The sequence below is a fragment of the Balaenoptera borealis genome, assembly GCF_965194805.1.
Source record: "Balaenoptera borealis genome assembly, chromosome: 14".
NCBI lineage: Eukaryota > Metazoa > Chordata > Mammalia > Artiodactyla > Balaenopteridae > Balaenoptera > Balaenoptera borealis.
Genome location: NC_138875.1, coordinates 85,523,111 through 85,538,353, shown reverse-complemented (window position 1 = coordinate 85,538,353; position 15,243 = coordinate 85,523,111). Strand labels below are relative to the sequence as shown.

The 15,243-nt window shown below is 42.5% G+C and overlaps 1 protein-coding gene across 1 annotated transcript in view; it reads right to left on the bottom strand.

Annotated features, from left to right (window-relative positions):
* The window catches only part of DNAH10 (dynein axonemal heavy chain 10), a 148,341-nt gene that overhangs the window by 76,967 nt on the left and 56,131 nt on the right, over positions 1 to 15,243 (bottom strand). Inside the window, exons 27-33 of the mRNA XM_082353905.1 lie at positions 14,841 to 14,994; positions 12,730 to 12,963; positions 10,558 to 10,680; positions 7,998 to 8,231; positions 6,254 to 6,477; positions 774 to 1,043; positions 444 to 627 (exon numbers count right to left, since the gene is read on the bottom strand). Coding sequence (XP_082210031.1) covers positions 444 to 627; positions 774 to 1,043; positions 6,254 to 6,477; positions 7,998 to 8,231; positions 10,558 to 10,680; positions 12,730 to 12,963; positions 14,841 to 14,994 — 1,423 coding nt within the window. The remainder of the gene's footprint in view (positions 1 to 443; positions 628 to 773; positions 1,044 to 6,253; positions 6,478 to 7,997; positions 8,232 to 10,557; positions 10,681 to 12,729; positions 12,964 to 14,840; positions 14,995 to 15,243) is intronic.

Here is a 15,243-nt window from a genome sequence, read left to right as displayed (position 1 = left end):
CTGGAGGCTAAAAGTCTGAAATCAAGGTGTGCGTAGGGCCACACTCCTTCCGAAGGCTCCAGGGGAGGATCCTTCCTGACCTCTTCCAGCTTCTGGTGGCCCCAGGTGTCCCTGGCTTGTGGCCGCATCCCTCCTGTCTCTGCCTCCGTCTTCACATCACTTTCTCTGTGTCTCTGTGTTCTCTTCTCTTCTTACAAGGACGTCAGTCACTGGTATTAGGGCCCTAATCCAGGATGTTCTCACCCCAATCCTTAACTAATTCGATCTGCCAAGACCCTATTTCTAAATAAGATCACATCTGAGCTTCTGAGCAGACCTGAATTTGGGGCAGGGTAGGGGACACTGGTCAACCCAGTACACCATCACCATTACCATAGACACCCTTAGAGAAAAACACATAACCCCAGGGGAACGATCACCAAGAGAGCCAGGCTGCCAATCACCTGAGTGAGAGTCAGGTAAATCCGGTCCGTAAGGGGCGTGACAACCAGCCTCCCGTTCAAACCCATGTACTCGTAGCCGTAGCTGAAGGTCCCCGTGCACTGGCGGACGCTCAGCTCATCTGGTTCTCGGTCCCAGTAGAACCGCAGCTGACTTTCCCATTCGAACTCCCGGGCCTCGAGGATGCTGGAAGGTGAGCGACGGGGGATAAGTGAAGAGAGACAGAGATGCAGCAGAAGGTGGGCAAGGGTGAGGAAGGAGAGATGCTGAGAGAGGCCAGAGGACGACAGAAGACAGGTTTCCAGACGCCAGTGCCCTGAGCAGGTCCTTACCTGCCCCGTATGAAAGAGTCAACTATATCTCGGGCATGCACGTCGATGATGAGGACGGTGTTGTATTTCTTTCTGTCGTTTCTGCTCAAGGACGTGGCGATCCGAGTGACCAGCTCATCAATCTGCCGGTGCATCTTCCGGCCGTAGTTCTTCATGGCCTGCTTCTCCCCTTGCTGCACTTTGCGGAAGACATCTTCCACCTCCCAGGTCCACCACACCTGGCTGGCGGCCAGCACCACCATCCCTTGGTACAGGAGCATCCAGTCGACCCTAAGGGAAAAGCATGTCTTCAACGAGATTTTCCCAGGATTGGGACCGAAAACGGTCCTGTCAAGAATCTAATTCTTCCAGAAGGCAATCCTGCTGTACACTGTTGTAAATCGGTACAGCCACTATGGAGAACGGTATGGAGCTTCCTTTAAAAAACTGAAACTAGAACTGCCATATGATCCAGCAATCCCACTCCTAGACATACACCCGGAGAAAACCATAATCCGAAAGGATGCATGCACCCCAATGTTCACTGCTGCACGATTTACAATAGCCAAGACATGGAGGCAACCTAAATGGCCATCGACAGAGGAATGGATAAAGAAGACGTGGTACATGTATACAATGGAATACTACTCAGTCATAAAAAGAATGAAATAATGCCATTTGCAGCAACATGGATGGACCTAGAGATGATCATACTAAGTGAAGCAAGTCACACAGAGAAAGACAAATACCATATGACAGTACTCATATGTGGAATCTAATTTTTTAAAAAGATACAAATGAACTTATTTACAAAACAGAAGCAGACATAGATATCGAAAACAAACTCATGTTTACCAAATGGGAAACTTGTGGGGAAGTGATAAATCAGGAGCTTGGGATGAACATACACGCACTACTATATGTAAGACAGATAACCAACAAGGACCTACTGTATAGCTCAGGGAACTCTACCCAATATTCTGTGATAACCTAGATGAGAAAAGAATCTAAAAAAGAATGAATATATGTATATGTATAACTGAATCACTTTGCTGTACACACTAAAACTACAATGTTGTGTAGACACAACATTGTAAATCAACTATGCTCCAATAAAATTAAAATATTAAAAAAAGAATCTATTTCTTTCATACAGATGACCAACAGGCACATGAAAAGATGCTCAACAATGTTAATTACTAGATAAATGCAAATCAAAACTGCAATGAAGTACCACCTCACACCGGTCAGAATGGTCATCATCAAAAAGTCTACAAACAATAAACGCTGGAGAGGGTGTGGAGCGAAGGGAACCCTCCTACACTGTTGGTGGGAATGTAAACTGGTGCAGCCACTACAGAGAACAGTATGGAGGCTTCTTCAAAAACTAAAAATAGGGTTACCGTATGATCCAGCAATCCCACTCCTGGGCAGATATCCGGAAAAGACAAAAATTCTAATTCAAAAAGATATATGGGGACTTCCCTGGAGGTCCAGTGGTTAACACTCCATGCTTCCACTGCAGGAGGCATGGGTTCAATCCCTGGTCAGGGAACTAAGATCCCTCAAGCTGCGCGGTGCGGTCAAAACAAAAAGATATATGCACCTCAGTGTTTACAGCAGCACTATTTACAATAGCCAGGCCATGGAAGCAACCTAATACAATGGAATATTACTCAGTCATAAAACAGAATGAAATAATGCCATTTGCAGCAACATGGATGGACCTAGAGATTATCATACTCAGTGAAGTCAGTCAGACAAAGACAAACATCATATGATATCACTTATATGTGGAATCTAAAAAATAATACAAATGAACTTATTTATGAAACAGAAACAGACTCAGACATAGAGAACAAACTTATGGTTACTAAACGGGAAGGGGGGAAATAAATTAGGAGTATGGGATTAACAGATACGAACCAATATACATAAAATAGATAAGAAACAAGGGTTTACTGTATAGCAGAGAGAATTATATTCAAAAAAAAATCTATTTCTTTGATCCGGAATAGGGACGGCAAAGTATGAGCTGCAGGTAAGCAAAGGAGAATAAAACTCTTCTGGCCAGACAGTAGAACACCAGGCCAACAGAGACATGCACATGAAAAAGTTACAGGTGCACGACTGTGTAAAAGATGCCAGATCACTTTAAAGATGTGTCTTTACAGATGTTTAAAAATTATTTAACATTATGGGCATATTGTAAGAATTTTTAAATTTTTAAAAATTCCAACAAAAAAATTATCTCTGACCACACCCCCCCGTGGTTCCTTGTTATAGTTTCCTGAGTGTCACTCGGCACTCTTTTCCATTCTCATACAAGCCTGTTCAAAGTTCAAGATACACAAATGGGGAGAAGGGGCTGTGAGGGCTGTTTCTCCAAAATCGGCATCAGGGAACACAAGCTACACTGCACCTTGTTTTTCTCACCTATTGGTTCTAGTGGGCATGCGTCTAGGTCAACGGACATAGGTCTGACCCGGTCCTCGTCAAAGCTGCACGATATTTCAGAGCATCAAAGTATCGCAATTTAAGCAGACGTTTCCGCACTCATGTCTATTCAAGTTGCTTCCAGTTCTTTTGCCAATACAAACAATACCACGGTAAACATCTCTCTACATCGTTTGGCACTGTCTCGAGGCATTTTTGGTTGTCACAACTGGGGGAAAGGGTATTGCTGGCATCTAGTGGGTGCTAGAGGCCAGGGATGCTGTTAAACCACCTACAATAAACAGGACGGTCTCCCACAGCAAAGAATTATCCGGGCCCAGATGTCAACAGCACCGATGGTGAGAAACCCCGCTTTATGCACTTCCTGAGGAGTCAGAGCGGCTTCTACTGTTACGGACCAGAATCCCAAGTGCAGGGCAACCAGTACAAAAGCACTTTTTTGATAGTTTATTTTAATAGGAATAGTCAAATTACTTTAAAACGTTGTAGCAATCCGTCCCCCACCAGCCATGCATAGTGCTGTCCTTCTCACCACACCCTCTCCAGCGCTAGGCATTAAATTCTTTTGAATTTTTTGCCAATCTGAGAGGTGAACAAAACAATATCTCATTCGGCCTTAATCTGCAGATCCTTGATGACCAGTGAAGTCTTTCCTCTTTTCATATGTTTATCAGCCACTTGGATTTCCCCTACTGACATACTAATTTCCAAAGCTGGTAAGTGCCTTGAAACACATTAGGGCAAACTTTTCTTCTAAATCGTACCTAAAAAAATAATGGACCCAGAGCTATAAGTTCCAATCCAGTAAAAGTGACTGCAAATGACGAGTCATTATCTTGATGATGGACAATTAATGGCAAAATAAATTTTAAAGAATATTTAAAACAATAAAAAGTATTTGGCTTTAACGTCTTGCGTTAAAAGTGTGCGGTGCCTCTAAAACCTAAATAGTATGTATACTTATGGTCCCGACACACAAGAGAGATGTGACAAAGGTGATGGAGGTCCAGAGGACGGTACTGAAATGACGAACAAAGATGGACCTTGCGAAAGGCAGCAAACCTGGGAAGCAGGAAATCAGGAGAGCTGGAAACACTATAACCAGAGAAAATAAAGCGGTTCAGGGCAGAGCTAAGATGAACGTGACGGTGTTTGGCAAATCCCAGGACGGCGGGTGTGCTCTGGAGCTACATACACCTGGGCCTGCCCTCTCAGTGACGCTGAAACATGTCCGCTCAAGTAAATCAGCATTATCATTTCAGTGACTCACCCCCTTCATTAGGAGCGACAAGTTCCCTTTAGCAGAGGGGTATCTAGGTGAGGAAAGGGGTGGCTCGGACATTTCCCAGTTAATCAGGTTGCATTCTCTTAACTCTGTCTTCCACCAACCACACGTTGTCACACATGGCAACACCCTGGCAAAGTAGTAGTTATGAGGCAAATAAAATGAATAAATGCAGATATAAAATTCATACGATTTGGGAACATTGCAGAGATTTTTAGATATTCTGCGATCTCTACTTCTGAAGGGCAGTGGTTTCTGTCTAGTTCAGTTTTGAGACAGCATCAGCACAGTGATTAGCCCAGAGCAGGAATCCAATAAATGCTAGTAAAATGAATGAATACAGCCCATGATGGGCTAAGGCCACCTCCTATCAGCTCATGAGAGGTAACTGACAAATATTCAGGAATTTTGCAAGCGGGGTGTTAAACTTCTTACCATTATTCCATTCAGCTTTTTTTTTTTTTTTTTAAATTTTGGCCACGCCGCACAGCTTGCTGGATCTCAGTTCCCCAACCAGGGACCGAACCCAGGCCCTTGGCAGTGAAAGGGTGGAGTCTTAACCACTGGACTGCCAGGGAATTCCCTCCATTTAGCCTTCTTGAAATCAGACATGCGGGAGTATTTACACCATGGGAATTGGGAAATGCTCTACAGCAAAGCTTTTTTTTTCCCAGAGAGCTAGTTTACCAATACACCACTGAATGTGTATGTATGTGTATATATATATATATATGGACACCTGATTACATAAAGAAGTAAACCAATTTTTTCATATGGTGCAAAACCTAAGAAAAAGCAGGATCCTAATCAGACAAATATTATGCTCTGTTCTAATAATTTATTTAAACAGACATTTTCAGTTTGCAAAATCAAAAAGGCAGCATGCGAAACCAAGAGGACGGTGCTCTCATGATAATAAAGACTTTATGTCTGCATAAAGGCCCTACCAAATACACAACTCTCCTGGAAAGTTATCCAAAGATGCTTTACGTGCTTTGAGTTCAGCCCTCTTAGCCACTAGGATCAGGCATGGTTCAGCTCAGTGCTTGGAAGCTTCTAGGCCACAAAAATCAAAGAATGATTGAAATTCATCAACTACTTTAGAAACAACTTTGCCCATTAACCTACACATAGAATCCACCTTAATGAACACCTGGTTTCTGGTGGGTCACTAGGTTCTGCACACTTGAGCTCAGAATCCCCTGGGATATTGTGAAAACCCAGATCCCTGGGCCCCACCCCAAGAATTTCTTTTTTTTTTTCCTAATATTTATTTGTTTGTTTGTTTGTTTATTTTGGCTGCACCAAGTCTTAGTTGCAGCACGCAGGATCTTAGCTGCGGCACATGGACTTCTTGATTGCAGCATGTGAACTCTTAGTTGCGGCATGCATGCGGGATCTAGTTCCCCAATCAGGGATTGAACCCGGGCCCCCTGCATTGGGACCATGAAGTCTTACCCACTGGACCACCAGGGAAGTCCCCTGAAAATTTCTGTTGGGGCAGGTTTGGGGTGGGGCCCAGGAATATGCATTTCTAACAGGCTCCCAGGGATCCTGATGCTGCCGGTCCGGGGACCACACTTTGAGACGGGCTATATGAGGTGATCCTTACAGGACAGATATACATCAGCTAATTTAGCTACGGCAGGAAAAGAAAACCTCATTTGAAATGTCAGTTGATCTACTCCAAACCTTGAAAATTGATCCATTGTGACCATAAATATGATAAAGTAACACACAATCACACTTACAATCTTACCTGGTTCTGTCTTCACAGTATCTAAAGATAGCCTCTTTGGTAATTAGCCTGTTAGTTCTTCGCATTTCATTCAAAATTGCTGTCATCCAGTCCTCCACGCGCCCCTCGGCCCGGATGATCTTCCGGAACTCCATGACCTCTCCTTCTGCTGAAATCATGGCAGACACCAGTTTTTCTCCACTGTCCCCGTCATTAAACCTCAGCAGTGCTATGTTGTCGTACATCTGCAATACAGTGGGAGAAGCCACCCTGTAATACCTTCCCTGGGTTCTGGAATCAAAGAACAGCCTGCAGCGCCTCATCACACATCAGTGCTGCCAGGATGCCAGCAATAGCATCAGAGACCACATGCTAAATAGATGTCCATTCATTCAATGACAAACGTTCATTGGGTACTTTCGCTTATCCTGAACTATGCAAAGCTCTGTGGTAGATTAAACAAAAAGAAAGAAAGAGAAGACAGACTTCCCTCCAACACACACTCTTGAGATTCTAGGGTATATGCTGATATGGAGAGGTATCTGGATATACGGACCAGCTGAAATCAGCATTAATCGAAGGAAAAGTATTGCATTAAGTACTTGATCCTTAGTGCTTTATTTATTTGGAATAAAGGAATTGCTCAAAAACACTGGTTCTCCACCACGGATGATGTTGCCCCCAGGGGACACTGGGTGCCATCTGGAGACATTTTTGGTCGTCATAGCTGGAGATGGATGCTCCTGGCATCTATTGGGTAGAGGCCAGGGATGCTGCTGAACATCCTACAATGCACGGGACAGCCCCCCATCCCACCCCCGACACACACATATACACAGAGAGAGAGAGAAAAATTATTTGGCCGATGCCAATAGTGCCAAGGCTGAGAAACCTTGCTCTGGGCTGATACTAAATATAGAGCTTTGATTAGTTGACCAAAGATTATTCCTCGCCCAGCTCTGACTCTCTATCACAAGAGACAGTTTTGTCTGTTGTGTTTCCTGCCATTCAATATCGCTCACAGATACACATACGTTTATATAAGAGTATGAAAACACGGGCTGGAAGGAATTACATCATAGTCATGATAGCAGCTGCCTCTTGAAAGTGGAGGAAGAACTGTGAACGGGGATGGAATAAAGAGTATGTCAACTTTATCTCTACAAATTTATTTTACCAAAAAAGAGACAAAGCAAATATGACTAACTGGTAACAAGAGTGTCAATTCTGGGGGGTAGATAAGGTTCTTTAGCCAACACTGTAAGGCAGGCACTGTTCTAAGTACTTTACAAACATTAACCCACTTAATCTTTATCGTTATAAATTTTTATAATTGGAGTTATCTGCATTTACAGATAAGAAAACTGATGCCCAGAGAGGTTAAGTAACTTGCCAAAGGTCACACAGCAAATCCATGTAGAGCCAGGATTTGAACTCAGAAACCTGGCTGGATGTGCTATACCACTATCCTGTATTGTCTCTCTGCTTATTATATTAGTCTTTGTGTATTTCTGTATTGTTTTAGTTTCTCCAAATAATGTTGTTTGGGGGACTGTGGAAAAAGAGCAACAGATAGCAGCTGAGTGCTGGTGTGACTTCAGACTACAGTGGATTTCATCAGATTTATGCCTCAAATAAAAACCCCAGCAGCGTTTCACAGTCTTAAACCCCTGGGTTGAACCGAACTGTGTAGAAGACTTGAATACAACAAACTGCAGTTACAGAGCTTACGCCACCTCTCTCCTGGGAGCCCCGGGGGGCTGACCTTGATCATGTGCTCCTGGACGCAGAGGGGGTCACTGTTGCCCAGGATGCTGAGTAACTCGTCATCAGAAATGAAGAAGAACCTGGGGAAGGCGTTCCTCTTGGAATCCAAGTAGTCGTTCAGGCTCTTCTGGCACTTCTCCAGGCCCTCGCTGATGTTCTGCAGGTCTCTAAGGCGGTTCGGGGCCTCACAGCATCTCTTGATCACGGGGTCTTTCAAGGTCTCGCCCATGATCTGGACAAAGTCAAGAGGACAGCTGTCAAGCCAGGGAAGCAGGAGCCTGGCTCTTGTCCCAGGTGGGCATCTGCCAGGGTCCAGGCACAACAGAGCAAACCCAACAAACCAGAACCTCCACCTTCAGGGAGGCCAAATTGGCAAAAACCATTAAGTGTTTAAATAAGCACCTTCAGGGACTTCCCTGGTGGTCCAGTGGCTAAAACTCCGCTCTCCCGATGCAGGGGGCCCGGGGTTCAATCCCTGGTCAGGGAACTAGATCCCACGTGCCGCAACTAAAATCCCACATGTGGCAACAAACATCCCGCGTGCCACAACTAAGACCCGGCACAGCTAAATAAATAAATAGATAAATATCTATTTAAAAAATTAAAAATAAATAAGTAAATACCTTCTAATGTACTATATATACATAACTTACTTATCTCCGATGTTTATTTTTTTTCCATCTTCCCGCTAGAAGGTCAGCTGCCCTGCGTAGAGATCTTTCTGTCTTTTGTTCAGTGTTTCCCCAAGTGCCTACAACGGTGTCTGCACACAGCAGACCCTCCATCAGCATTTGCTGGATGAATAAAGCCAGCAGTTTCACTCTGAGCAATTTGTATGCACCTGAATATTCCCCACTCTATATAATGGCAAAAACATAATGATAAGAAAGGAAAGGAAAGAAAAGGAAATAGCCTAAATGTCCAACGAGAGGGAATTAGGTCAATCATTTGCTGTGACAATTTAGATGTTTATTTACTGAAATATATGATGAGGATGTTAAATTTTTAAAAGATCATACTGATAAGAATGATCCTGGGGGCTTCCCTTGTGGCGCAGTGGTTGAGAATCTGCCTGCCAATGCAGGGGACATGGGTTCGAGCCCTGGTCTGGGAAGATCCCACATGCCGCGGAGCAGCTGGGCCCGTGAGTCACAACTACTGAGCCTGAGCGTCTGGAGCCTCTGCTCTGCAACAAGAGAGGCCGCGATAGTGAGAGGCCCGCGCACCGCGATGAAGAGTGGCCCCCACTCGCCACAACTGGAGAAAGCCCTCACACAGAAACGAAGACCCAACACAGCCAAAATTAAAAATAATAAATTTTTTAAAAAATTTAAAAAAAAAAAAGAATGATCCTATTTCATAGAATAATTACATATTTATTGATATGTTTACATAGGAATTAACAAATTCTGGAAAGATACATGTTGAACTATTGAAATGGTTATCTTGGGCATGCGATTGTAGCTATTTTTTCCTTTCTTTTTCTTTCTTTTTTTTTTTGCTTTTTTATAATGTCTAAGTCCTTCTATAATGAATAGGTATCTGTTGCGTAATTATTTTAAGTTTAAAAAAAAGCTTATGCAGATGGATAAGAAAAAAAATCATGAACTCTAATGGACAAAAGAGATCCAAAACGTGAGCTGGCTGCCCGTAGCTGGAGAGTACAACAGCATCGCTGAGTAGCAAAGCACCTGGGCTTTGAGGTCAGGTGGGCTGGGTGAAAATCCTCACCCCACTAATTACTAGCAGCAGTGACCACTGGTACCACCCTTTCTGGAAGGACTTTAAAACGAGCATAGTCTTTCATGGGTAACTTACTTGTAAACAATCTATCGTAAGATACCCTAAATATGGAAAAAACTTTAGACACAAACTACAAATTATTTATGAAAGCAAAGAATTTTGCTTCAAACAAGGTGTCCAGTTACTAGACAATAATCAACTAAATTAATGTCAAGCCACTCACCAGAACATATAAAGGCATTAAAACATTTTCTCAGATAGTTTCATAATATAAACTATGTTTCTTGTAATATTAAGAGAAAATTATAAAATAGGATTATACAAAATGTCTTTATTAGTGTGTTTTTAACCCATAGACATAGAAAAAAGATAAAAGAAATATATATTAAAGGTGATGGAACTATGGAAGATACATTTTTCCCTGCTTTTCTACATTTTCCCAAGCTTTTTACACACGTACTATTTTTTCTTTTTTTTTTTTTTTTGCCATGCGTCATGTGGGATCTTAGTTCCCAGACCAGGGATTGAAACCACGCTCCCTGAAGTGGAAGCGCGGAGCCCCAGCCACTGGACCACCAGGGAAGTCCCACAAGTACTACTTTTATAATGAAAAATAAATATGAAAACCTTCTAGTGCCATAGGCCAGTGGCTTAAGATCAAACAGAAACTTTTACTGAAGAGATTAAGTTCATATACAATGATAGAAAAAATTGAGAAGCTGCTAATAGACAAAATACTACATGCAAATATGTAAGTAAAAGTATCTCAAATCACTGTTCTTCTTTCAAGACTAAAATAGAAGCCAGTCACTTGCCCTTTTAAATATTCTATCGATGTTGTCAAACTTCTTTGCTTCATCTGGAAGTTGTGATCTGTTATCTCCACCGATAAAGATGCTTTCCAGATACATCCATTTTCTCTGAACCAACATCCAAACCTGTAAATGCACAATGTTACCATCAACACAGGTTCCCAGGTACCTCGAGCTGTGTATGGTAAAATCCCACCTTAACACGGGACAGATTTAAACCAACTCAGGTCAAAAGACTTTCCAGGCAAGAGGGCAGAGTGAGTGCATACACTCCTTTCCAAATATATAGGAATGATAGAGGAAGCGTAGCTAAATATTCTAAAATACACAGCCACACTCAAAAGCAAAAGAAAACTCTCCACCCCAGCCTGGGACAGGGAGGAAGCTTCTAGTTGGGAGCAGTGGTTGGAGCCCTGTGACCCAGAGGACAAACTGTGCAGAAGCCCAAGCAAAAACTGACCCAAATACTACGTGACCCACAATTCCACTCCTAGGCATAGACCCAGAAGAACTGAAAACAGGGACTCAAAAAGTAGTTGTACACCAACACTTACAGAAGCACTATTTCATTAACCAAAAGGTGGAAACAACCCAAATGTCCATCAACAGGTGAATGGGATACACAAAATGTGGTCCATCCACACAATGGAATACGATTCAGCCACAAAAAAGAATGAAGCACTGACACATTCTACAACATAGATGAACCTTGAAAATATGACGCTAAGTGAAAGAAGCCAGACATAAAGGTCACATACTATATGATTGCATTTATATGAAATACCCACAATAGGTAAATTCACAGAGACAGAAAATAGACTGATGTTTGTCAGAGGCTGGAGGGAGGAGAAGTAGGGAGTAATTGCTGTTTAATGGGTATGGGAATTTCTTTAGAGATGATGAAAATGTTCTGGAACTAGATAGAGGTGGTGGTTGCACAACATTGTGAATGGACTAAACGCCACTGAATTGTGGACTGTAAAACGGGTAATTGTATGTTACATAAATTTCATGTCAATTAAAAAAAGTTGGTCCTAACAAAGAAAAAAAGCAGTACTAAATCCAGGCTAACAGATGCCACTAATAAAAAGTAATAGAAAATCGGCACAGCACTGTAAATCAACTATACTTCAATTAAAAAAAATAAATTAAAAGTTTTAAAAAAAGTTTAAGTAATAGACAAAAAGCAAGTGACGGAAGCCCATGCATGACCACACTCCTAGCCAGTGAAGCAGGCCTGGCTTCATCCCACCCCAAGCTCAGGGTGTGGCAAGTATAAGGCACTTGCCTACAGTCTGAGGAAGAAAACAAGGCAGCCACACAAAACTGGTGAAATGATCCTGGGTTGCTCACAGAGGTCTGGACACAAAGCAAGAAAGCCCTAAACCCCCTAATATAAGAAAAATCAAAATCACACAGAGAAAAACCCCCTACCATGAAAGAGAGTCACCAAAAAAAAAAAAAGTGGTGGGGGGGATTGTCCTAAGAAAATAAAAAGTAGAAGGAAATCAGAAAAGGGCTTTAAATATGTTTAAATTCTTCAATGTGATAAAAGAGGTGAAAGCATTCTTGCAACAAGAACAGGACAGTATTAAACAAGAATAAGGACATATGAAAAAGCACTGGGCTTCCCTGGTGGTGCAGTGGTTGAGAATCTGCCTGCCAATGCAGGGGACACGGGTTCGAGCCCTGGTCCGGGAAGATCCCACATGCCGCGGAGCAACTAGGCCCTTGAGCCACAATTACTGAGTCTGCGCGTCTGGAGCCTGTGCTCCGCAGCAGGAGAGGCCGCGATAGTGAGAGGCCTGCGCACCGCGATGAAGAGTGGCCCCCACTTGCCGCAACTGGAGAAAGCCCTCGCACAGAAACAAAGACCCAACACAGCCATAAATAAATAAATAAATAAATTTATTAAAAAAAAAAAGTAAATTATAAAAAAGTGGTCCACATCAAAAAAAAAAGAAAAAGCACTGATTAGGAGTCGTGGAAATTAAAAATGCATTCATTGAAATAAAAACTCTGATGCTTCTAATCATCCCTCCCCCCAAAATAAATCAAAGACAGAAAAAGTATGAAAGAGGATCATTAGTTTCTAAGCACAAAATATTCTCACACAAAGTTTCCTTCCTGGTATGACTCAGCTCCTTCCCATCTTTTGCGTGTCTTTTTCCTCACCTCAATGACTTCCCCTATTAGAGAAAGCGTTTTCTCCCATTTGTGAACAGTCTGCAGAAAAGGCCCCACAAATCTGCTTCCTGAGATGCTTTGCAGGTTGAAAGTGTTGTCATCCAGGCACTGGATAATATCATCAACAGACCCCAAGACGTAGCCTCGCTCCTGGGTGCCTTTGTAATACTTGACCACGGTAAATTTCATATTTTCCCACGTGTCCAGGATTTCCTTCACAGCCTGGCCAGGAATATGAAAAGAATGATTCAGGCACAAGGATTGAAAAAACAGAACCCCAACCCAACAGCAACTTGCTGAGTTTGCCATGGATCAACTCAAACCCAGAGTTCCAGTCAGTGTTCCGAATAAGCAGAGATTCTGGTAATCCTAGTCATCATTTACCGAGCACTTGCTCTGCGACAGGTAAGCACGTGCCATTCACGATCTCCTTAGTCCTCAAAGCACCTCAGTGAGGGAGGGATTATTATTACCCACACTTTACAGAGGCAGAAACTGGGGCTCAGAGCGGGGTTGGCTTGCCACATTCACTCAGCTACTGAGGGCCAGAACCAGGGTCTAAATTCTGTAATCTGCCTCCAGTCTACATCCTCATGAGATCCTGCCCCTCTGTTTACTCTACTGTGAAGCAAAAAAATCAAATTACAAATTAATATGCCTATTTTTATGACATTTTCAAAAACACCCTGTCAATACTTATGCATATGTGTATATAAAAGTATGTGTATATATAGGTGGTGTATATGTGTGCATATGTACGTAAGTATATTATGGGTATATGTATGTGCATGTGTATATTGTGCCTGTGTATACATGTGTGCATATATGTATGTGTGATACATATGTATTTATGTACATGTACATAGGTGCATTTTATGTGTATATATGTGTGGGCATGTATGTATATGGGCATACTACTCATGTATGTGGATGTGCATGTATATGTATTTTATACATCTGTGTGTATGTGTATGCATGGATATATGTGTACATGTGTACATATGTGTATATGCATTTTTTTTTTGGTTGCGCCGCGCTGCGGCATGCGGGATCTTAGCTCCCCGAGCAGGGATCAAACCCGGGCCCCCTGCAGTGGAAGTGCGGAGCCCTAACCACTGCTGCCACCAGGGAATTCCCTGTATATGCATTTTAAAGTGTTAAAGGAGGGACTTCCCTGGTGGTAGCAGTGGTTAAGAATCTGCCTGCCAATGCAGGGGACATGGGTTCAATCCCTGGTCCGGGAGGATCCCACATGCCACGGAGCAACTAAGCCCGTGTGCCACAACTACTGAGCCTGAATTCTGGAGCCCACAAGCCACAACTGCTGAGGCCAGCATGCCACAACTACTGAAGCCCGTGCGCCTAGAGCTCGTGTTCTGCAACAAGAGAAGCCACAGCAATGAGAAGCCCGCGCACCGCAACGAAGAGTAGCCCCCGCTTGCCGCAACTAGAGAAAGCCCGCTCGCAGCAACGAAGACCCAATGCAGCCAAAAATAAATAAATAAATAAAATAAAAATTTTAAAAGCTTGTTAAAAAAATAAATAAATAAAGCGTTAAAGGATATATCCTAAAATGTTAATAATTTATCTTCAGGGACCTCCCTGGTGGTCCAGGGGTTAAGACTCCGTGCTCCCAATGCGGGGCGCCCGGGTTCGATCCCTGGTCAGGGAACTAGATCCCGCATGCATGCTGCAATAAAGAGCCCACACGCCACAACTAAAGATCTTGCATGCCACAACTAAGAGCCCACACAGCCAAAAAATTAAATATTTTTTTAAATAATAATAATAATAATAAAATAAAAATAATAAAAAATAATAAAGATAATTTATCTTCAGGTGGTAGAATTATGAATGATTTGTTTATTTTCTCAGTTTTCTACCTGGAACACCCATTATTTCTTTAATAAATAAGTCAAGAGTGAAACTATAATTAAGAACTAAACCATTTAACTGGGGCAGAAATTCTATTTCTAGAACAGATCATTCTTCCTTGCTCAAACATAACAGGTATCAGAGCAAACGGGTCTTCTCTCTGAATTAAAAAAAAAAAATTCTCTATTTTTTCTGTACCGTTTTACAACTGAAAATAGTCCTACCTTCTCAATGGCTACCTCCTTGACGGCCGACGTCACGATCTCGTTGAGAACATCTGTGTGTGTGTGAAGCTCCACAGCAAACATGTTTTCCAAGGTGAATGTTTCAGTCATTTCAAACATCACGCCCGTTTTCTCCATAAGCTCTTTCCAGTGCCTAAAGGTGCATCCACATTAAAATCTCTCTGTCTGCTGAGTTTAGTGATGGATTCAATTATTCCCTCTTTAACCACAGGATAAAATCCCATCATAAACACTTCTTGTAATGGAATTCGGAAATACGAGGACATCACTGGAATTATCTGTCCAAAGTTTTCCAAGATCCCACTGGCTGCCGGAATTAAACCCAGGAAACAACATCTAGAAGATATTTTCTTAGATGGCTAGTCTTCACTACCACCTAAGA